Genomic DNA, 24,610 nt, shown 5'->3' on the forward strand with positions numbered 1-24,610 from the left:
TTTGCTAAATTGATTGAAGTGTCAAATACTAGCAGCAAATTCATACCATCAAACTCCGGCTAACAATAGCCCGTTTGAAGATTGCTTCTGCTTCGCACTCGTTTGCATATAAAAGTAAAGCACACATTTTGCTTTATGAGAAAAAAAAATAAAGAACAGTCGTCGCCTCCGCATCTTTTCGTATTCATTTTGAAAGTTGTGTCATTCCAGTGTCTTGGTTTTCGAATTGATAAATTCGTTGAATTTTATTATGGAGCCTTTAACTTCAGCGGCATCACCTAATTTAATGTCTAGTAAGTTGTCAATTAATTGTGTTATACATGTATTTAAATGTCCTCTTTCAACCATAGAAACCGGATTAGGAAGATAACATATAAATGAAACAATGAAACATCGAAAATTACTAGAAGAAATGAAAATTGCTGCGAAACACATTTTTCCTGCTGATAAGTATAATGAACTTCAAATTTTCTGGAAACAATTCAACACGAGATTTAAGCAATCACAGCAGAAGATGGTGATAATTTTTTCAATTTGTAATTAGTTTGTATTACTTATGTTGTTTTAGTTTATTAAAAAAAAAAATAAAAAAAAAAAATATATATATATATATATATATATATATATATATATATATATATATATATATATATATATTTAGGCAAAATTTGTTTAGTTCGAGGGGTCGTTCATAAATTACGTATTTTTTAATGGGGAGGACGCCCGGTGGCACTACTTGTGGTCAAAGATCATATAATTCTATAAAAAAGAAAAAAAGTGACAAAAAATTGGATTTCGTGCTTTATGGATGACTCCAAATAAAAAATTAATGCCAAATTCGTGTTCAGCGCCCCAAAATTATGTAAATACCAAGTTTTTGTCGCATTTATCGACACTTTTTTTGCTTGGCCAGCCTTTGTATGGGGTCGCCCCACTGTGCGATTCCGTCACCGAGTTATAGGTATCCTGGGAATGGATTCTCTGCGTGTAAGTAAGGGTTGGTAGTAGAAGGAAGGTTAGCAGGAGATGATTGGCGTCTGAGTACGATGTAACCATAATGGTTCTTGGGAAGTTTGATGCCACGATATCTAATTGGTTCGAAACTACGTTCAATATGATTTGAAAAAAAAAATCACAGGAGGGTTGTGTGCAAAGCCACGACCGCAAGGTTGAAGTAGAATACTTTTACACAGCTCTACTTACGGCTGTACATTAACCTACGGCCGGCGAATTGGTTCGCGCCGCTTTTCGCGTTTAGCCTGGCAGAGGCCTAACGCGCACGGCCAACACAATAGAAAGGTGTTTTCACATTGAAAATTAGACACGGCTTTACTGGAGTAAGTGTTGGCCGCTAATACCGCCGCTATCGTACGAAAGCGCGTCGATTCATGTGGGGAATAATATCAACAACGAAAAATGACGCGCGTCTAAGACACCCGAACTGTTTCGCCGTGCCGCTTCCATTCACTTCCTTATAACATCGGTCTTAGGGAAGTACCGGCTGCACCTACCGCTGAGGCTGTTACCATACTGCTACTGGTACCCAAAGCTATTAACTCTTCAAATTAAGTGTTTTATTTGTCCTCAAAAGAACAATTGTTCAATTCCATATTGGATATGATGCAATCGCATCTGTGTAATATTACCGACAGAAATATTCTTCTGAACAAAATGATCCAACTTTTCCATTAGAGGAAGTGCCGAATGATGTACGGCAAAAATCTCGCCCGATCGCTCGCGTTGGCGTTCAGCCTGGCAGAGGCCTGAGACGTGGTGACCAACCACAGGGCAAGTGATTTGTTTAATTTGAAGGCAGCCACAGGGGCAACCCGCTGCTATCCTCTGTTAATGCTGAGTGCTGATATCTGCTGCTACTGCTGTCAACGTTGTGGACGGTCCATCCAGCTCACCATCCGACTGATGAATGTAGCTAGTATACCCAGAAAAACTCTTTTATAGCCGAAGGGTGCTACGAAATAGGCCACGCCTTTCTGTTCAGTTGTCACATTTTCTTATGTTCTTCTGACGAATTTTTCCATAATTCGCATTTGATTTTTGTATCCAGCGAATAAACACCGATCGTGCTCTCACACACGCAACGATTTTACCCCTAACCGTATTGCGGTTGGTAACATCAAGCGATTTCGTTTGCTCGCTGTTGCGTGTTGCATCATGTTGCAACTTGGTAGCTGGGAGACGACGAAATTCTGTTCATGCTGATTGATTGAATCGACTTCATATTAGCTCTGCATAGTCGAACTAACTGCTTTTGTGAATGCGTTCTAACAGGGTAGTTTGTTATTCAATGTCGGTTATGCTGAACGCAGCCTTTGCGCTGCCTCTACAGAGGGGGGTTTACTAAATAAAGTAAAAATTAGACAACTACAACAGAATTCGATTGCATCCCGCACAGAATGTGTGCTTGTGTTATTATAAAATAAATAAATTATTAACCTTCAATTATTTGTTTATTTGCCTTGAAAAAGGCATTTTGCGGTTCAAAATCGGTTGCTGATCGCAACCTTTGAGCTGCCCTAACAGTGGGGGAATTCAGATACACGGACAACATGCACTGGGGAAGCTATTTCACATTCAGTAAATTAGACGGGTGCGACAGATTTAAATTGCTAGGATCCAACACAGAATGCTTGCTTGCGTTGTCAAAAATTATTAACTTTCAATGCCTTGTTTATTTGCCTTGAAAAAGGAATTTTGATGTTCAAAATTGGATTTCCTGTTGGCTGCCCCAACACGGGGGGAATAATGGCAGTCTGACGACACACGCTGAGAAGAACCGCGCTGCTTCTGAGACGTGGTGATCAACTACAGGGCTAGTGCTGCTGCTAAGGAAGGACGACTGCTGTTGTCACTGCCTAGAACTATTATGAGCGGCTTCGGCTGAAACAGGCTCTTATATAGGCCAAATAGCATGTTTTAAATTGCAAGGTATATCATATAACGACCAATCAGAGGTCAAATTTTTCGTTTTGACAAGGCTTGACTATTTTCAATAGTGCAATAGTGTGAATAATAAAATTACAATTATCTTCTTTTGGGAAGAATCTTAGAAGATTTTCCAATCTATTGCTACAAGAACGAGGAAAATCCATCGAATACTAACCGATTTATTAGCATTTGAAATTGGACATATTTTTCACTTTTTTCAGTTTTAGATTTTCATTTCACATGTAGTCGAACTTCCTGAGAGAAGTATTCTACTTCAAAAAAACACTTAGGATTGTCGTCGACGGGAGAGTCGCCTGAACGTTGTTATCGACATGTTGAAGTCAAATAGTGCTGCTACGTCGTTGAAGCTGTCAGACATAGAGCGTATGGGGTCGTGTTGCCCATATAATGCATTGCGATGTGGCAGAGAGAGAAAGTTTCTTTGTCTTAGTGGCCTTTCCGGAGCATACACATTTAGTTGCAGCAAAATTCTCGGGGCATCAGTTTCACCAGTTAAAATTTTGAAAATAAATACAATCTGTGCTTCGAACCGTCTTTGCTGTGTTTCCATATCTAGAAGTTGGCAGCGATCAGCATACGCCGGTAACTGTTGCGGATCTCGCCATGGGAGGAAACGTAAGGCATAGCGTACAAATTTCCGCTGCACGGATTCTATTCTTGCAATCCAGTTTGTGTTGTAAGGACACCACACTTCACAATTAGTTTCCAGAACTGATCGTACCAGAGAGTAAAACAACGGTCTCGATCACACAGGTCTATAAGAGTTATCAGCATCAGCTGACTCTTCTGTGTGTGATGAGACATTCCTTTCAGTCTATAAATAACGCTTGCACAGCAGTGTGTGTAGTTAGGGATGAGCAATAGAATAAGTCGACAGCGGAATGTGATACGATATAGATTGTGGAACAGTACCACCGTCCCCCGTAGTTTAATTGGTCAAAACACCATGCCGGAGACAGGGAGATTGCGGGTTCATGTCCCGTCGGGATGCGGTATATTTTTCCAAATCTGTATCATATTTCCAGTTCGCTTATATTTCGTTCTTCCTCTACTCATAGTTTAACATCATCCGCGAAAAACATGCGGCAATTTTCTGGTAGTACTAGCGATGCGTCATTTATATATAACGAAAAAAGCAGTGGTCCCAAATTGCTGCCTTGCGGGACACCCGATAAATTCGAGAAACATGCAGATTGCTGTGATACAATCCTAACGCATAACCTAATTTTTCCATCTTAGCAAGCAAAATTTTGTGGTCAACGCGATCAAATGCTGCTTTCAAGTCCGTATAAACCGCATCGATTTGTGCACCTTCGGACATATTTTGTAGGCATGTAGCGGTAAATTGAACAAGGTTGGTAGCAGTAGAGCGTTTTGGATAGAAACCGTGTTGATCTATCGAGATGTACTGTTTCCAGCTAGCGAAGGGAGTATCATAAATGATTATCTCAAACACTTTTGAACAAGCGCAAAGAGACGTTATACCTCTGTAGTTTTGTACATCGCGTTTGTCACCTTTTTTATGCACGGGGAACATCACTGACAACTTCCAACTGGTGGGAAAAACACATCGTCTTAGCGACAAGTTAAACAATAATCTTAGCGGGTGTATAAATTCAGCTTTACATTTTTTCAGAACGCAGCAAGCAATGCCATCGGGCCCAGGAGCAAACGAAGAACACATTTTATCAGCGGTCTAAAATAAACCTTTCAAAAATTGTTTCAGTACCTTTCACTTAGAGGAGAAAGATAAATTTTAAACAGCCTACTCTAAATGGAGGTTAGAGTCAGTTTCCGGAAGACGTTGAATACCTCTGTGTTACTTTCAACTAGTGTATTACACTAGTTCATTGCTAAAGATACAAATGCAAACATGGGAACTACAAATCCGAAAATCAGATATGCTTCATACACCTAAGTTTTATGAGGTAATCACCCAAGAACTGCAGAAAAATGCCTGTGTATCAATAACTGGAGCAATGAAAAGTATAACAAAAGTTATTTTGGATGCTCTTTTTAATATGTAACCTTTACCTCATTTTGTGAAGCAGATGGTGATCTAAAAAGACATATAATGATCCCCAAAGGTTTCAAGGTAAACTGAGATATCAATACAATAGAAGATTGGAACGAAGACAAACTATGACTATGACGAAAATGGGTGAAAATACTAGAGCAGGTGTGGTTGGTTTTGAATCGACACGAGAGACGCTAAATATCACTGTTGAAAGCGTGAGAGTGAAATTGATGTTTGCATTTTGCAGTGTCGAAATTTCGCAACACTGATTACAAGCAGAAATTTATGCCATGAATATGTATTGCAATATCTGTTTAACAAGGAAATACAAATTTGCAAAAATCTACATGTTTTCCGATAGTTCCGATAGTTTATCACGTGTGAGTAACCTAATTTAGTTTAATTTGTAGTAAGTAAACTGCGCCTTTACATTGTCTACATTGTTGTGGTGTAATTTGCACTTTATTGTTGTGTTTTCACACACCTTTTCTGGCGCACTTTGTCTCGATGCTTGTCTTTTTATTAAAGGAAGTCCTAAATAAGTTGTTCTATGACTATTTTTTTGAGGTTCAACAGTGATGAATAAACCAATAAAAATGGCTGTATATTTTCGGCAAATAAAATAGAAAGCCGAGATTATTATTAAATTTGTTTTGTACCAATGGCTGAATTAAAATACAATGTTGATAGGTAAGGATTTTCACTTCAACCGTCATGCTTTACTCATAGAAACCTTCGCAATCTAACGTATCTGTTGTCTTTCATTTTTAAGCATTAATCTGATTAGAAAACTTCACCAACCGCGCCGCAAAGCCCCAGAGCGGTCAGTATATTCTGTACTACTAACAAACCCCATTCGAAGCCTTCCTGCAGGCAGGCAGCAACTCACCTTTGTAGTTATTGGAATCCACATGTGGCTGCACGTGCAGTATCCTAGTGCTTTCGGTTGCTAGCAGGCCAATCAGCACACAGATTGTCACCGCCGAGAGCAGCACTAGCAGGATGAGCACCTTCTCGAGCTTGCTGCGGGCATTCCACAAGGACGTTCCTCTAGCAGTGTGATATCGGATGTGCATCGTTGGACTCCGGCTGGTTTCGTTGATCTGAATCGATCCGATGCTGCTGCTGTCCTCATCGACAAACTGTGCCTGTTTGTATCGGGTCATCTTGAAAGCGAGAGAAGAAAAAAAAAACACTTTGAAGCAATTATCGGAGTGGCTTCCAGAAGACGATAGAAAATAGAGTAACCTTCTGACAGAGCAGAGACTACTACCTCAAGCTAGAGCGCAAATTGATTTCAATTAATGATCGCCTAGAAGGCACTGAGGAAAAAAACGTTTATCAAATGAGTCGTGTAGGGATTTGCTTTTGGATATCCTTTCAGTTAGCATAAATCAACATGCAGTCGCAATTAAATTTTACTACGTCGCAAACCTACAATAAGGGCCGGCTATTTGTCTAGTGCGTTCGAAGCGCGTTAAAGTAGGAGCTGAACTCAAACACAATGTAATCCGACAGCAATCCGTTCCTCTTGAGTAGTTTTATGCTAAACAACTGGTGTGTTCCTGTCCTTTTTGAAATGTAAACAACCTGCGGATACACGCGCGCACAGATAATCCGAGACGGTAACTCGGCGAAAATTAGCAAGCTACTACACACGTTTAGCATTCATCCAACGGACGTCAGCAAACTAACGCGCGAGAGCTATGTCTATACATAGTGACTGTTAACGATGATACCGGTAAAAAGGGCGGAAGAAGTGCACTAGCTGGAGGAGAATTCTAGACTGGTCCAAAACTGTATTTCGTATGACTAACTTTTTTTTTCGAATCATTTTATTTCAGTAATAACTTAGATGAATCTAGATAAAACTTATTTTCTATCACAACAGTTGCACCAATAAATATTTGGCGACCAGTTTCATATGTGAAACTTTACCACCATCCCCGGCTAGGGATGAACGAATTGCGCGCGCATTATTTTATTACGGCTACCGTTTTGTTGTTATTCAGTAGCGAGATGATAAATAGTACCGTGCAGTTCCAACCACGGGGGCCACTATTTGTTCAGCGGCTACACAGCCTACTTGTGCTATTTTCGTTCCAATATAACACACGTCCTGACTGCTGCTACAACTGCTGGATTAAACTTTTTTCTCGCAGTTCCGCATGATGCCGGGTACTGATAAGAGCGAGATTTACCAACACTAACGGTGTTGCGATCCGATTTTGGGTCGATTGCTAAATTGTGCTTTGTTTTGTTTCATTAAATTCACTGAAAAAACTTTTAGTTGGCGCGTCACGTTAAAATACGAACTGAAAAATAGCTTCCAAAATAACCCAATGATTCAATTTTTCTTCCACTTCAAAGTATATTAAATTAGTTCAAATTACGCCTGCGTTTCGTGATTCACTCTTGGCTACAAACAACCACCGCGCTGATAGCGAAAAAAATACATTAGCGGAACAAGCGCGCGAATGCTTTCCCTGTACGACTAAAACGGCTACTCGGTTGTTGCAGAGGAGCGGCACAAAAATTAGTCCATCGTTAATGAGAGAATTATCTTATCTGGTTCGCTGCACCCGGAAAGGTTGCTATCTAGCTGAGCGAAACTTGAGCAAGTGCAAAGTGGTATAGCGAGCTGAAACAAATGACGTGTACAGGAGCCTTGATGGGTTTTTCGTCTCTTGTTCTGGATCGTATGAAACTTAGAACACGGTATACAGTCATACCTCGATATAAGGCAACTTTATTTTTATTTTCGTTACGTTATATCGAGTTACGTTATATCGAAGCTAAAAAAATTTTTTTTTAATTTATGCAAGAATGTTAATGGTTGCTCAAAAATACGCGAAAACCCATTTTCCATCACCTATCAGTATTTTTAAACCTTTCTTATGCCCATTTACAAATATTTTCAGAAGCAAAAAAAATTTTTTTTCAATTGATTCACAGGTTACTCAAAGATGCGTGAAATCCTATTTTCCATCACCTATCAGTAATTTTAAACCATTCTTATGCCCATTTAGGACAATTTTCAACAAGCAAAAAAAATTTTTTTTTAATTGATGCAAGACTGTTGGCGGTTACTCAAAGAGGCGCGAAAACCTTTTTCCCATCACCTATCAGTATTTTTTAACCTTTCTCATGCCCATTTAGAGAAAATTTCAACAAGCAAAAAAAAAATTTTTTTTTCTAATTGATGCAAGACTGTGAATTGTTACTGAAGGATGCGTGAAAACCTATTTTCCATCACATATCACATATTTTTAAACCTTTCTTAAGCCCATTTAGGACAATTTTCCCATTTGTTTCATTATTTTAAAACTTACGACTAACATTTTTTGAAGCAATTTATACCCCAAAAACAGTTGCTGTATCATTTATTTTCAATTTCTATACATTTTCAAAGTTACGTTATATCGAGGTAAAAGTTACGTTATATCGATTTACGTTATATCGAGGTTGCCTTATATCGAGGTTGCCTTATATCGAGGTATGACTGTACTGTGTTGAACACTCTCCTCACTCTCTTTTTTTCTCCTCTCTCTCTTCTCTATCCTCTGTCTCCTATCTCTCCTATCTCTCCTCTTTCTCCTCTCACTCTCTCCTCTCTCTTTCCTCTCTTTCCTCTCTCGCTCTCTCCTCTCTTTCCTCTCTCGCTCTCTTCTCTCTTTCCCCTTTTTCCTCGACTAAACTCTCACCTTTCTCCCTCTCTCTCACTCTTTCTCACTCTCTCTCTCTCGTCTCTCTCTCACACTCTCTTTTACTCTCTCTCTCACTCTCTCTCTCTTACTCTCTCTCCTCTCTCTCTCCTCTTTCTCTTCTCTCTCTCTCTGCTCACTCTCTTCTCACTCTCTCCTCTCTCTCCTCTTCTCTCTCCTCTCTCTCTCTTCTATCTCCTCTCTCTCCTCTCTCTACCACCTCTCTCCTCTCTATCCTCTCTCTCCTGTCTTTTTCTATCTCTCCTCTCTCTTTTTCTCTTATTCTCTCTTTTCCTCTCTCTCTCTCTCGCTCCTTTCTTTTTCTCCCTCTCTCTCGCTTCTTCGCTCTATCTCGTTCTATCTTTTAAACTCTTTCTCTAACTCTCTCCGTTATTCTCTTTCACTCGCTCTCTCTTTCTCTCAGGCTTTCTTCCACTCCCTCTCACTCTTTCACTGTGATTTCTATCACTGGATATTTTGAAACCGGCACTTATTTTTCAAGTTATTTTTATCCCCTTATTTCTCTCTTTCTCTGTGTCTTTCTCTTTCCTTTCCTCTTTCTCTTTCTTCTTAGGACGAGATAACTAGATACACGAGTGTCCGATCTTATCAAATACCTTGCAAACCTCAAGTAATCTGGCGCCGACGAACGACTCCCAGAAACATTAATAGTGAATGTATGTGTGTGTACTGTGCAAAAAAGTAGGAGGTTGTATCCAAGACACGACCGCATAACTGATGTAGAACTACGCACACTATTAACAAATGCATTGTTGTAGGTGTTTCATTTTTGAGTCATAAAGTCTACTAATGCTTGCTTTGTGCTGCCTCAACAGTGGGGTAATAAAGACACTGAAAACAGGAGCTGTAAAAGCTGTTTCACATTCTGTAAATTAGACGGCTGCTACAGACTTTAATTGCTACTATCCAGCACAGATTGCTCGCTTGAGTTGTCGAAAATTATTAACAATGACTTGTTTATTTGCCTTGAAAAAGGCATTTTGCTGTTCAATTTGGATTAGCTGATGGCAATCTTTATGCTGCCCCAACAGTGGGGGAATAATGGCAGTCTGGCGAGACACGCTAAAAAGAACCGCACTGCTCCTAAGACATGGTGACCAATCCGCTGCATTCCGCTGTTACTGCTGAGTGCCGATATCTGCTGCTACTGCTGTTAACAATGTGGACGGTCCGTCCAGCTCACCTTCCGACTAATGAATGTAGCTAGTTTTCCCAGAAACACTCTTTTATAGCCGAAGGGTGCTACGAAATAGGCCACGCCCTTCTGTTCAGTTGTCACATTCTCTAATGTTCTTTAGACGAATTTTTCCACAATTCGCATTTGATTTTGTATCAAGCTAGTAAACACCGATGGTGCTCTCACACACGCAACGATATTACCCCTATCGTATTACGGCTTGCAATATCAAGCAAGCGATTTCATTTGTCGCTGTTGTGTGTTGCATTATGTTGCAACTGAGCATACAGAATTTGACTGCTAGGATCCCGCGAAGAATGTTTGCTTGTTTTTTTTTCCTCATATATCATTTATTTGACACGGCACAAATACAATTTGATGTTTAACGGCGCCAATTATATCTGGTGACTTAAAAACTAAAAGCAAATTTTTTATCCTCGCTGCCGACTACGAGCTGAAATTAAGTCTAACTTAAAACTAGCATGAATTTTTCAATCAGTGTTTTGTTGTTGAATGGTCGTCTGATGCTCTTCGAATGGCCGATGTCATGAGCTGGGGCAGAGGTTTGTATTCTCGGGTCCTGGAGGTATTGTGCGGGGTCTAGTTGCTGGTTATGGTTCGTTGTTGTTGTTCGCTAGTGTTCAAGTGGCCATATGGTATGTGCCGCTGAGCCAAAATATCACTGAAGGCCTCGGGTTCTCAGGTCGTGGCGAATTCGAGTGGGGTGCAGTTGCTGATTCCAAAATCTGTGCTTAAGGTTCAAACGTGTTCTTGTCGTTTTGTTGGGTGCAGACGGAAGGGAACGGGACTAGACTGGGGCATGGATGGATTTTACGAAAACCCGTTTTATGACATTGTATTTCAATCACATGTCCCAAAATATCAATCCTTCTTCGAATATTCCAAATCGTGTCAACTTATTGAATACTTCTTATTCTACTGTGTTTTGCGATACATCCATGATAGACGAAACCCGTGGAATCCCGGATCATTTACGCGTGCAGCAGATCCCCAATTTTTTTTCTAATAAATATCGAAACATCAACTGCGACAATATGTTCTACACTGACGGATCACTTATCGATGGGTCCACTGGCTTCGGTATCTCCAATAACAATTTAACCGTCTCCCATAAGCTCGATAATCCTGCTTCTGTTTACGTCGCAGAATTAGCTGCAATTCAGTACACCCTAGGGATTATCGAAAAAATGCCCACGGACCATTATTTCATCTTTACGGACAGTCTCAGTTCCATTGAGGCTCTCCGATCGATGAAAGATGTTAAGCACTCTCCGTATTTCCTGGGGAAAATACGGGAACATCTGAGTGCTTTATCCGAAAAATCTTCTCAGATTACCTTAGCGTGGGTCCCTTCTCACTGCTCGATACCGGGCAATGAATAAGCGGACTCTTTGGCTAAGGTGGGCGCCACAATGTTTGCTTGTGTTGATGCTAGAAAAGTTTCACCCTTCAATAATTACTTGTTTATTTGCCTTGAAAAAGGCATTTTGATGTTCAAAATCGGTTGCTGATCGCAACCTTTGTGCTGCCCTAACAGTGGGGGAGTCAAGATACACGGACAACATGCACTGTGGAAGCTATTTCACCTTCTGTAAATTAGACGGCCGCGACAGATTTGAACTGCTAGAATCCGCACAGAATGCTTGCTTACGTTGTCAAAAATTATTAACTTTCAATTGCTGTTCAAAATTGGATTTGGTGATGACGATGTTCATGCTGCCCTAACACGGGGGAATAATGGCAGTCTGACGACACACGCTGAGAAGAACCGCGCTGCTCCTGAGACGTGGTGACTAGGGTTGTTGATATTTTATCAATATTTGATATTATCGATATTCGCTCGTCACAATATCGATATTCTTGACCGATATTGGTGCACTTGATATTATCGATATTTCGATATTGCGACTCGATATTGCTGTCCGATATTCTTTGGGAGTGCTGCCGGCAAAATTTTGTTTATCAAGAAATACCATAAGGGCGAAGACACGGTGTTCTGGCCAGATTTGGCGTCGGCCCACTACTCGAAGCGATCGTTGGAGGAGATGGAGCGGCTAAATATCGATGTGGTACCGAAGTCGGCGAATCCGCCCAACGTCCCCCAGCTGCGTCCCATCGAGAATTTCTGGGCAAACTTGAAGTGCAAGATCTATTCCAACAATTTTGTCGCGAAAACGGAGGAGGAGTTGATAAAAAAACACAGAAAACGCTTGAAAACATGCCTGCACGCATGTTTTCGTCCGCCATGACGAATGTTCCGGTTAACTGCCGGAAGGTCACTCGCAAGGGCGTAGAACTTCTAAAACTTATAAACAACGCATATAATACTCATTACCGGGGACTCCTAGGCCAAATTAAGTTTGTAGGGACCGTTTTTACCTCAACCACCTAAGATTCAATATATAAAAGAATTACACTTAAACACATTCGCTTCAAGAGCACGGGCCGTGGCATTCTTCTTTCTGGCTTCTTCATCTTGATCTGAATTCTCCTGCTTCTTTGTCCTTAACAATTCAACATATCGGCTATGTGAAACGCGAGCGCAATAGATTAACAACTTGGTGATATCAATTTTGTCTTCACCACCGGCATCCTGTACTGCAACGTACACCAACCGCTGGATTAAAATCTCCTTAATTAACACGGTCAAGTTAGGACGCCTAAACCAGCTATCAGATCTCTACAGAAAGTATCAAGGCGTTTTTCACTACGGCGGTAGGAAGTCAGCAATGTCTCCGTCGAATGCATACTCAACAGTTGTGAGTATTCTTGGCGAAATCTGTCAACTACAGTTCCCGCGAGATTATCTTTGTGAACCATTTGCTCTAGGCGAAATTCGAGCCGTTTGACAGCTACTTACCGTGGTCAAGTTAGCTTCCAAGTGAAAGATAAATAAAAACAAAACTGATATAAGCACTGTGAGAAATGAGTCGAATATACTGGCAGCCGGGGTGAGATTGTGCCATCCAGCCCGTGACCTGTCAGCCATCTCTTCCGGGTCAGAAGACCAGTCTTTCTTGGTCGTTTTCGAGAAAACTTATTCAAGAAATTTCAGTGATCGCCATGAGATAGCTGACAATCTCACCCCGGCTTGTAATATTCAGTGAAATTCCCGGTTTTTCCCGGTTCCAAACAATTCCAGGTTTTTTTCCGGTTCTCCCGATTTTCCCGGTTAAGGCTAGGTTTCTCCATTGATAAATATATTTTTTCGAAAATAGATCAATAGCAATTAAAGGATGTTTACTCTATTTCAGCTATTTTAGGGCAAACCAACTAAAAAGTAGGTACCAGAATTGTTGGTATTAGAATCAATAAGTGGTAGATGGAAAATGTAAGCAGTTGGACAGAAATATGGTTGACATATTTCCATTTTTATTGACAGCATGTATAGAGCGAATTTCCAGAAATTTGGGTGTGGAACTTCTCGGGGCAATAACCACCACATTAAACCGATCAAATGCGATGCCTTGGTGTTGCATTGGGATGGCAGAATCGATGAATTTTAGTAAAGAATCGGTGTTACATGAGCGATAACATGAATGTTCAGGTAGGATGCTTCAGTAACTGGCTGGTGATTAGTCAATGGATCAGTGACGATTAGGAGACGCGGCTCACGAAACGTCGGTTTAATCTGATTGGAAAATGCACCTTGCGTAAAGCGATCAGCAATCGGCCCGCTGTCCTAACGGACGAGATGAAATAGCAAACACTTCGCCAGAATATGCAATACTAAGGCATGAAACATGCTGAACGCCAACGCGACCGATCGGGTGAGATTCTCGCCGTAGGTTAATAAACAACTCTACTCACGGCTGTTTATTAACTTTCGGCAAAGATCTCGCCCGATCGCTCACGTTGGCGTTCATTTGTTTCAGGCCTAACTGAAAGCCAAACAAAAAATATATGAAGAAAAATATTAATAAAATATCGATATGGGCTCGTAATATCGATTTCATGCCGCTCCTAATATCGATAAAACGAATATTGATATTTTATTATAAATATCAACCCGGTGGCATCACTGACGTTTACGTACAACATAAGTGAAGCCAGCATTAGCTGGATCACTGGATCAATTTCACATGCAATTTGACAGCTGATTCATCGAAACACGGGAAAAAGCAGTGTTCAGCTGCAGTGTGTTTATGTGTTATTTTCGGGTGATGTATTTATTGCACATAACGTCGAGAGCTTCGCTTGATGAAACAAAAAATAAATGCGTTGCATTATCATAGAATGTACACAACGTTTATTCTTGCCGATTTCGAACGGCGGTGTTTCTTTCAGGCGGCTGACATCGCGCGATGAGTTAGGGATTAACATCTCAACGTATGTGTAAATGAGATAGTATATCAACGCTACCTTTAAACGTTAACATAGTTAAGCTAAGGTTTTATTTAAATGAATAAATTGATTCGAGCGCTAACTCTGTTCAACATATATTATGCTTCGTTCGTCATGCTCATACTGCTGTGTGAACAAACCTTCAAAAACATAGATGAGACTAGCGCCACTGTCTTTCACGGCAGCTTCAGGAAACAAGGCCGATGCCACCGGGTTGATTAATATCGACAACCCTAGTGGTGACCAACCACAGGGCTAGTGCTGCTGCTAAGGAAGGGCGACTGCTGTTGACAACTTGTCGCTGTCCAGAACTATTATGAGCGGTTTCGGCTGAAACAGGCTCTTATATAGGCCAAATAGCATGTTTTCAATTGCAAGGTATATGATTCTGTCGACCGTGCTTGGGAAGCAATCATATAGCGACCAATCAGAGGACGTAATTTTCGTTTAAACAAGGCTTGACAATTATCAATAGTACAATAGTTTGCATAATCAATCAACAATTTTCTACATTCGGGTGAATGCGTGTATAATTTTCCAAACAATTGCTGCAAAAATGAAGGAAATCGGTTGAATACAAACCGATTTATAAGCATTTAAAAAGGGACATATTTCGTCCCCTTTTCGTTAATAGTTTTCCTATTTACATCCCTATGTGGTAGGCTAAAGAAAAACGTAGCTCTACGTTAAAAAATCAAATACGAACTTGACAATCACAACTACAAAAATTTCTTGTCAACCGTGCCTAATCGATAACAAGCATACACAAGGATGGAAAAAATCGTATCGCATAACAATCATTCGGGTATCATTTCGGAACGTGCTATTTATAAGCTTTCAATCCTAGCAAACCATCCCTATTGAAAATTACACATCTCAAGCTTGCAAGAGACAACTTAGAGCAAAGAAATATATGGTAGCTTTCTTTGATGATGTTGTTTCAGTATTGCCTGCTTTTGGCGGAGCGAGCAACATATAGCGAGTGTTTCACGAAAGAATCGTAAACGATTGCACTCAAGCGATCACAATGATTCTTTCAAATGTTGGTTGCTTGTAGGCGTAATTCGGCTACTCCACGTCGTGCTTTCACCGTGATATACCACGATGATTCTTGGTGATTTCAAGTAACAGATGCTAATGCACCATGCTACAATTTCCGTAAGCATTGATGATACCTATTTGCTCCGGCAAGCAAACAATTGAACGCAATCTAACTTTCATTTGGATTCATAATTTTGTATCACTGGCGATAATATCTCAAAGCTTCTCGCGATAATGTTGAATGCAAGTGAACTTGGATACAATAAATACTATCGTGTTTGAATCATTCAGTCTCCTTCTATGGTATTCGGAACTCTTAGAAGCGAAAAACAATCAGCAGCGTTTCTATGGAAAACTTGTACGCGAGTGGAAATAGTTGAGCGATAACTGATAAATCAAAGAACACATTTGCATGAAATATTGCTAGTGAGTGAACTTTTCCATGCTTGCGCATACAGATACAGTTGATGTGTCTTGGACGCGTTGTGGGCGTTTCGACCTTGTTTACAGTCACATGCAGGAAGCTGTGCGTCTTGTTATTGCTCGTCTTAGCTATGATTCACTGTTCTCATCTCTCTCTCTCACTTTTTCTCTCACTCTGTCACTCTTACTCTGTCACTCTCACTCTGTCACTCTCACTCTGTCACTCTCACTCTGTCACTCTCACTCTGTCACTCTCACTCTGTCACTCTCACTCTGTCACTCTCACTCTGTCACTCTCACTCTGTCACTCTCACTCTCTCACTCTCTCTCTTTCTCTCACCCTCACTCTCACTCTCTCACTCTCACTCTCTCACTCTCACTCTCTCACCCTCTCACTCTCACTCTCTCACTTTCATTCACTCCGTCTCACCTTTTTTCTCTCGTTTTTTTTTCTTTTTTTTCTTCTCATCTTTTCTTCCTCTCTTTTCTTTTTTATATCTTCTGTTTTCAGGTTTTGGATTTTCGGCTTTGCAGTCTCAGTAGATCTAAACGAATATTTTCTTCACATCCGACGTTTCGGCCGTTGGTTGCGGCCTTTTTCAAAGGAATACTAAAATAGATGGGTTTATTTAACAATATTCTAAAATCATTGTGGTCTATCGTTCACTTACAAAGGTATCGTTTTTTGTTCAGCGCATGAGCTTTGCGGTTTTGTGTAATCAGAATTAATCAACTAGGGTATTTTAAGCTGAATGGAAAGGGGGATTTTTGTTTAAACTGTTAATTATTAGTTGTTTTTTCACTCCTACCATTCTACTATCGTTATTCAACGTTTTCTATCGGCAATTTTTCTTCGATATTTCGTTATCACTTATTTGTGTTTGATTCCACTCACTGACTGTACTGTTTAGCCCTTGTGTGTGAGCTTCAACTTAAACCGGTAGAGCTTTGGTGAGAATAGTGGAGCAAGTATTTTTCTCGGAGGGTTTTTGGTGAGTCTATTGGTTGAGACTATGGTTGTTAATGGTGTTTGTGTGTGTGGCTGTGTTTGGTTGTAAGGTTTTGGTTGCTTGTCTTCGTTCTTGTGTTGCTTTCACTTGGTGTAAAAGTCCTGCATATGTGCAATTTATTCCGTCGACGTCTGTTCGGTGGTTGACGGTATGTGCGGTGTTGCTGATATGGAAACACTCCAATAGTGGGAGCGTTTGTGGGTTCAGAGTACGGTCTAATATTTTGGTTTCTTCTAATGTGAAGCGGTGTTGGTGGTGGATGCAGTGTTCTAAGAGGGCTGTTTTATTTCCCAACTCTACCACTGCTTGGTCTGTGTATGTATGACCTGACTCTATAAGTCGATCGAGTTTGTTCATGTTGGATTTGTGGCCGTAGATTCTGGACTTCAGGGTGTTGCGTGTCATGCCAATATACTTGCCGTCACAGTTGCTGCATGGTATCTGGTAGAAGACGTTGTGCTGGGACATTGTTTCGACAGGATCTTTTACTCTAGTGAAACATTGTTTCACCGTGTTTTGGTTGCGATGTGCGGGCTTTACGTTGGCATAATCTTCCATCAGTGTCTTTGCGATTTTTTCGCTGAGGTGTGAGATATATGGCAGGGAAATGTACGTGAGCTGGATAGATTCTGAGGTGGTGCCGTTGGTGTTTTCTGCTGGGGGCTTTGCTGGGGGCTTTGCTGGGGGCTTTGCTGTGGTGCATCGATGAAATATACGGTTGATGAGGGTGGCTGGATAGTCGTTGCGACGTAGTTCTCGGTGTACTATTTGTTTTTTGGCTGTGATACTCAAATTTGTGCTAAGACTGGTGACTCTGTTTATAAAACCGGTGGCTACGTTTAGTTTCTGTTTTAATGGATGGAATGAGTTGAAGTTCAGTAATCTTCCTGAGGCAATTGGTTTGCTGTACCATTCTGTTGTCATTTTTTGATTTTCATGCCGTGTGATCATAGTATCAAGGAAAGGGAGGTGTTTGTCTTGCTCTATTTCAACGGTGAATTGCAAGTTTTGGTCATAGCTGTTGAAGATGTTTAGCGTAGATGTAACTTTGTCTGCTGGTAGTGTCAGGAAAAAATCGTCGACATATTTCTTCATGTATGGGATTGGAAAATCTATTTTCCTAATAGTGGTTTCTATAAGCGTGTTTAGTACCATGTCAGCGAGAACCGGTGACAAAGGGCTGCCCATGGCGCTGCCAAACTGTTGCAAGTACGTTTGTGATCGGAAACTGAAGTAGCTTGTGTTTATAGCAAGATCTTTTGGAATGTTGGTGAAGAGGGATATTACATCGAAGGAAACCATGATGTAATTTTGTGGTAGGGTTAGATTGTTGATTTCAGTTGAGAATGTGAAAGAGTTTTTTATATCGTACTGGCTTTGAGATATTGGTTTAAGTATTTGCTGGATATATTTTGACAGTTGATATGTTGGACTGGTTATGTCTATCCAGCTCACGTACATTTCCCTGCCATATATCTCACACCTCAGCGAAAAAATCGCAAAGACACTGATGGAAGATTATGCCAACGTAAAACCCGCACATCGCAACCAAAACACGGTGAAACAATGTTTCACTAGAGTAAAAGATCCTGTCGAAACAATGTCCCAGCACAACGTCTTCTACCAGATACCATGCAGCAACTGTGACGGCAAGTATATTGGCATGACACGCAACACCCTGAAGTCCAGAATCTACGGCCACAAATCCAACATGAACAAACTCGATCGACTTATAGAGTCAGGTCATACATACACAGACCAAGCAGTGGTAGAGTTGGGAAATAAAACAGCCCTCTTAGAACACTGCATCCACCACCAACACCGCTTCACATTAGAAGAAACCAAAATATTAGACCGTACTCTGAACCCACAAACGCTCCCACTATTGGAGTGTTTCCATATCAGCAACACCGCACATACCGTCAACCACCGAACAGACGTCGACGGAATAAATTGCACATATGCAGGACTTTTACACCAAGTGAAAGCAACACAAGAACGAAGACAAGCAACCAAAACCTTACAACCAAACACAGCCACACACACAAACACCATTAACAACCATAGTCTCAACCAATAGACTCACCAAAAACCCTCCGAGAAAAATACTTGCTCCACTATTCTCACCAAAGCTCTACCGGTTTAAGTTGAAGCTCACACACAAGGGCTAAACAGTACAGTCAGTGAGTGGAATCAAACACAAATAAGTGATAACGAAATATCGAAGAAAAATTGCCGATAGAAAACGTTGAATAACGATAGTAGAATGGTAGGAGTGAAAAAACAACTAATAATTAACAGTTTAAACAAAAATCCCCCTTTCCCTTCAGCTCAAAATACCCTAGTTGATTAATTCTGATTACACAAAACCGCAAAGCTCATGCGCTGAACAAAAAACGATACCTTTGTAAGTGAACGATAGACCACAATGATTTTAGAATATTGTTGAATAAACCCATCTATTTTAGTATTCCTTTGAAAAAGGCCGCAACCAACGGCCGAAACGTCGGATGTGAAGAAAATATTCGTTTGGATCTACTGAGACTGCAAAGCCGAAAATCCAAAACCTGAAATCATAAACAGTCGCCGCGAAAAAGCTATATCTTCTGTTTCATCTCTTTTTATCACTTAGTTCCCCTTTCTTTTTTCTATCCCCTATCCTACCCAACCTTTTTTTTTTCTTCTCTCTTATTTTCTTACTTGGAGCTCTTGAATATATCAATCTTAAACTAATGATCGTTATTTTTAAAACACTCTGTTTTTTGTGGTTTTCCAAATCTTACTTTAAATCCGTTTTCTTTATTACATGGTGTTTAAAATCTTCACATTCACGAGTTAAAACGAGTTACTAGATATTCTTCATTCGTACACTCTTTCTCTTAATTCCTCATTATCTTCTTCGTTTGCTTTTTCAATCTGTTTCCTTCGTTTTGAATCTATAGAATCTGTAACTCTATTTTTCATTTTTTTCACTTCCTTCTATCTCAATAATTTGAGCAATGTACTTTTCTTCTCGAATCCTCTGTCTTCATTTTTTCTTTTTTTCCACGTTCGTTTCTCTATTGCTATTCCACTTTCTATTTCTCTCTCTTTTGATTTGAATCATATTCACTATGATTTCTCTCTTCGCTTTCTCAACATTTCTTCTCATTTTTCCATAAGTTATAAATTTATCTTTTTTATTTTCTTTACTCTTTTCCCACCTTCTTCTGTCCTCTGACTCCACCCCTTATTATCATTCTCTCTTTCTCGTTTTGTCTCTGCTTCTCTCCACTCAATCTGCGAACCTTTTGTACATGCAATCGAATCCCTCTATAACGACATTTTATTAACTACAAATCTCGCTAAAGCGAAATTCTCGACAGGGGACCATCCAGCAATGATGTAATTCATTTGAGGGGGGGGGGGCTTCGATAATTGTGATAATTTATGTCAAAGGGGGAGGAAGGGTTAACATGAGTGTGAGATCACTTTTTTTCAAAAAAGATCACTTTTTTCGCTAAAGATTCTCTTGAGATAAAATTAATGACATAGGTGAATCACTCCATTATTCATTTCAACATCTAGATGCACTTATATTCATCTTTTTTCTCTCATTTGTTCAATTTACCGTCAAATTTCTACAAATTTTTGAAAGTAAATCTATTTGCTTCTCGATTTTGTCAAATGGGTAAAAGTTTTATGTTGATAATATGGTTAAATTTAAAGATAAATTGATCAAAAAGCGTGATGAGATGAATATAGAAGAGATTACCCTAATTTTTTTAAATTTAAAAAGCACAATATTTGTTTATTCAATTTCACCGTGACTGTTTGTTATGATTGAAAGCGAAATTTCATTCATTTTTTAGTCCCTCTCAGTCCTGCAAAAATCGTGACAGAACGAGAACAAAAATACTTGGTTATAGTAACATGTGGAGAATACTAGGATTGCGAATAGATTGAAGAAAAGGGACTGTGGATAATTTTAACTTAATAAACTAAATAAACATTAAGTTTTAATTTACGAAAAATTGCATTTTTTAAGAAACTTGAAGTTCTAAAAAATCCAGAATGGTGAAATGGAGAATATTTTTTATAGAAGGTTAAATTTTTTTTAAAGTATTCAATTCCGACAATTTTCAATAGTTTTGAAAATAAATTTTGGATGGAGATATGTAAAACCTAATTTTTACTTAAAAGTTAAGTTTCAAAGAATCTTTTCAATTTCAACATTTTTGAGAATGACCAATTTCCAAAGATGCAATATGATTCCTAGGATAATTTCAAATCATAGATCCCTTGGTGACTGATTTTGTAGATGCATCCGTTTTTAAAATATTTCAAAATTAGGTTAGAAAAATTTCACTTTTTTTACGAAAAAGCACTCTTTTGTGAGTTATTTGAGGATCTTTAACAACACAAATAAATTTATTAAAATATAGGTATGTTATAACACAATCCGTTCTTTGTTAATGTCATGATGTCAGAGATTGAGTCCATAATCTAAAAAATCTTTCCAGAAAGATAATAAAGTGGTGTGAGCTCACTCACACGAAGGACATTGCACACATTAAATACATAATAGAGCTCACTGCAGTGCTTTCAATGTATGGCCCTTCAAGCATATATTAAATGAAGGGAGCGTCTAGGTAGGAAAGTAGATTGCGTTGTTTGCTTTGCATCTTGAAGCTGGAAAAAATAAATCCTGCGAACGTCACGCATGTTTGCTCTCCGAATGCTATCGAATTTATCTCAGCAGTACACTTCGCGGTTTACTTCTGTGTATTCTTACTAGAGTGATTCACCACTCTTGTTTCGGTCAGCTGTGCTGTAAGCACCAAGTGTAGAAACATAGCGCAAAGCAGAAAAAAGAGATGTTGTGCAAAAAACTGCTACACGCAGCGCTCATACTGGGCAAGAAGTGCTGCTATTTCCACATCCTGAGGAGAATAGAAAGCCTGGTGGAATCCTTCTTCTTCTCTTCAGGTTGTTATAAATCTTTTACCCAAATGCAAATTTTTTATTTTCTTTACTTTTTTGTTAACTATATCTTCATCCTCGTCTTTTCAAAGTTCACTTGATTATTCATCAAATTATTTGGATGTTTAGTGATTATATTTTCCGGCAGCAACCCTAAAATTAAATATGCACTGGAAGATAATATTTTGATACTCAACTTTTTTTTCTGACCTTCTTACAGTTTTCTGCACATTTCTATTAATCTAAACCTTGGAACAGCTGCATAAGAACATAATAATTTGAAGCTTGAGTTAAAACGGAAACTTTAAAGCTGCAAAAAAATTCAAATGAAAAAAAATTAATAAAGCTACAAGTTCAGATGAACTTGAGTTCAAACCAAGCGAAATTTTGTTTTAAAATTACATAATATTCTAGTCCCGAAATCATGATACCAAGTAAGTGATTATTCTGAATTATTAAATTCGTATTCAAATTTCCGATGCTCCAAGACATCATACACATATTTATAATGTCTTCGTAACCTGATTTCTTCTCAGATTCGTTTACAATTTCAAGTAGTTTTTCGTACATCTGACAGCCACTCGAAAGATTATAGTTCTTTTTTTCTAGAAAACTGCTTACCATGTAAAACATATCACAACTTTAAATGATTACAAAAAATCTGGCGAATTTCATTTATTTGTTCCCTCAAATCCAATCGCGAATTAAAGATTCAATGAAGTTCGAACGCCGTGCCTTCTCGTATCCGGCGGGCATCAATATAAACCTTAGTCCAGGATGCTTATCCACTTCTCTACACCTTCCGCCTCCCTTTCTTCTAACCTCGCTATAACAGCGCTTTACGATGCTATGTAAACAATCATACGAGGCGTTTGGCACTGTTTGCGGAATCGGCTAACCACGAAACGCAAACTTGAATATATCTGAGTGTAATTATATACCATTTAATGCTGATTTCGTGAATAACTTGACACAATTTTTATGAAAATTAAAAGCATTACCTGCACAGACATAATGAGGCCTTGATGTCTCCTTTTGCTCCTAACTAACGGCTTACACTTTTTATTATCTAACAGGCATCATCAAAACTAAAATCGAGTGTGTGTAGATTTGATATTCACTTTGCTCACTTTTTTCCGAACATTTAGATTTCACATATCATCCCTGGAACAATTTCAACCCAATCCGGACACTGCCTGATGGTTTTGTTCACGCTTCCCAGCGCTTTGTTTATTCTTTCCAATTTATTCGTTCCAATCAGCTTCGAAAATCTCTAAATAAAAACTGACGTCTTTTTAGATTATTATTATCGTGTCATTAAAATCTAATCAATAGTAAGGACTACAATTACAACACATAGTTACAAAAAAAATGTCACAAGCCATTTCAAGCAAATATGTTTCACTCGTCAGAATACACATTGATTTTATGTTTTCACCTGTTCCGAAAGAGCAACACTATCTAGCTCTTAACCTTAACGCACCACGATAGATGTCGGCCAGCCGGACACAATTATGGCAGAAGATTTTACGGTAAGTTTCTTCAACCATTTAGTTTTACGCGTAAAGTTTTGCAACACCGATACCGTCCATATGTCTATAATGATAAAAACACCCATCGAGGGCATGCGTCAAAGCGGGCCCTAGCGCGACTGCGCGGAATCCACACAGCTGTCAGATGAACGCAGCGGGAAAGATTCAGGTAATTTCGGGAAAAATCTGTTACCACAAGAGATGCACGTGATGTTCGTAATATAAAAGCAAAGCCTTGGTGCTACATTCCGATTCGATATGAACTTCTGTTTATTTATACACAGGCTTCGCAGCCGACTGTTTAGTGTACAAGACAATTGCGGGGCTAGCGCTACGATCCTACTGACACTAACAGTCTCTCCTGAGCCGAGACTCGAACCTACGACGACTGGCTTGGTAGGCCAGCATCGTACCTCTAAACCATCTGGGAGACATGATGTTCGTAATATATTTTTTGGAAATTATTACCCAGTTACAATTGAATAATTTTATGAAATTTCCAAAATAAATGTGATTTTTAAGCACCCGGTGTCAACGCTAGAAGAGAACCTTCTACGAAGTTTTCTTTACGCAGATTTTCAAATTTACGCAGTTTGTTCAGGCGGACTTTCGGTTGAACGCGGTTTTTTTTCGCGAATTTTTTAAATAACGCGTTTTATCTACGCGAAACCGCGTAAATCCAAAAAAAAATTGTTCGGATTCTCGAATAAACGCGGGTTGCGAACAAAAAACATCCAAGTGTTTATTGAGTAAGAGACTCAGTAAAAAAAACCCTCCGTCCTTTGAAATCCGAAGCTGGAATGACCGTCAAAGAGGCACTGGTCGTAGAGCGTCTCGGGTTTTTTCGAGAGCCTTTCTTGGTGGTTTACTTTACGCAGATTTCGCGGATATTTGAATTAACGCAGTTTATTTTACACGGATTTCTAAATTACGCATTTTTAACAAGGTATGTATGCCCTGCGTATCCGCGTATGTGGTCCCCGTGGTTCTGTGGTTAGCGATGTCGGTCGGCTAGTTCTCCCACACGGTTGTGATGTCGGGTTCGATTCCCGATCAGGTCGAGGGTCTTTTCGAGCTGGAAATTTTCTCGACTCAGCACTGGGGCACGGTGTATCGTTGTACTTATCCTACAACATGCAAAATGTGCCGAAAACAATATCGATAACGTATTCTCTCAACTAATCTAGTTGATCGAGACCGCATTAGCCCCCCAGGCTAGCGTGCGATATTGTTTGTTGTTTTTGTATGCCCCGCGTAAAAAAACCCTGATTGTATTGTGAATAAGTAAGTTGTAATAATAATTTTTTTTATCTTGTAATCTGCATTTCTTCAATTTTGAGCTAAACACGAGAACATTTTTTTTTAAGTTTGCCAATGTTACTAGAACTTAT

At 39.5% G+C, this 24,610-nt stretch overlaps 1 protein-coding gene across 6 annotated transcripts in view; it reads right to left on the bottom strand.

Annotated features, from left to right (window-relative positions):
- LOC129730663 (endothelin-converting enzyme homolog) overlaps positions 1-23,302 on the bottom strand; it is a 30,148-nt gene extending 6,846 nt beyond the window's left edge. Inside the window, exons 1-3 of one of the 6 annotated variants that reach the window (XM_055690174.1) lie at positions 23,126-23,302; positions 22,689-22,971; positions 5,874-6,150 (exon numbers count right to left, since the gene is read on the bottom strand). In XM_055690174.1, coding sequence (XP_055546149.1) covers positions 5,874-6,150; positions 22,689-22,700 — 289 coding nt within the window. In that variant the 5' untranslated portion in view covers positions 22,701-22,971; positions 23,126-23,302. Of the gene's footprint in view, positions 1-5,873; positions 6,151-6,257; positions 6,372-6,418; positions 6,671-7,017; positions 7,530-22,688 lie in introns of those variants that run through there. The other 5 variants (XM_055690173.1, XM_055690177.1, XM_055690176.1 and 2 more) reach the window with 5 other exon arrangements.
- Positions 23,303-24,610: the final 1,308 nt, after the last annotated feature.

Source organism: Wyeomyia smithii, chromosome 3 (assembly GCF_029784165.1).
Source record: "Wyeomyia smithii strain HCP4-BCI-WySm-NY-G18 chromosome 3, ASM2978416v1, whole genome shotgun sequence".
NCBI lineage: Eukaryota > Metazoa > Arthropoda > Insecta > Diptera > Culicidae > Wyeomyia > Wyeomyia smithii.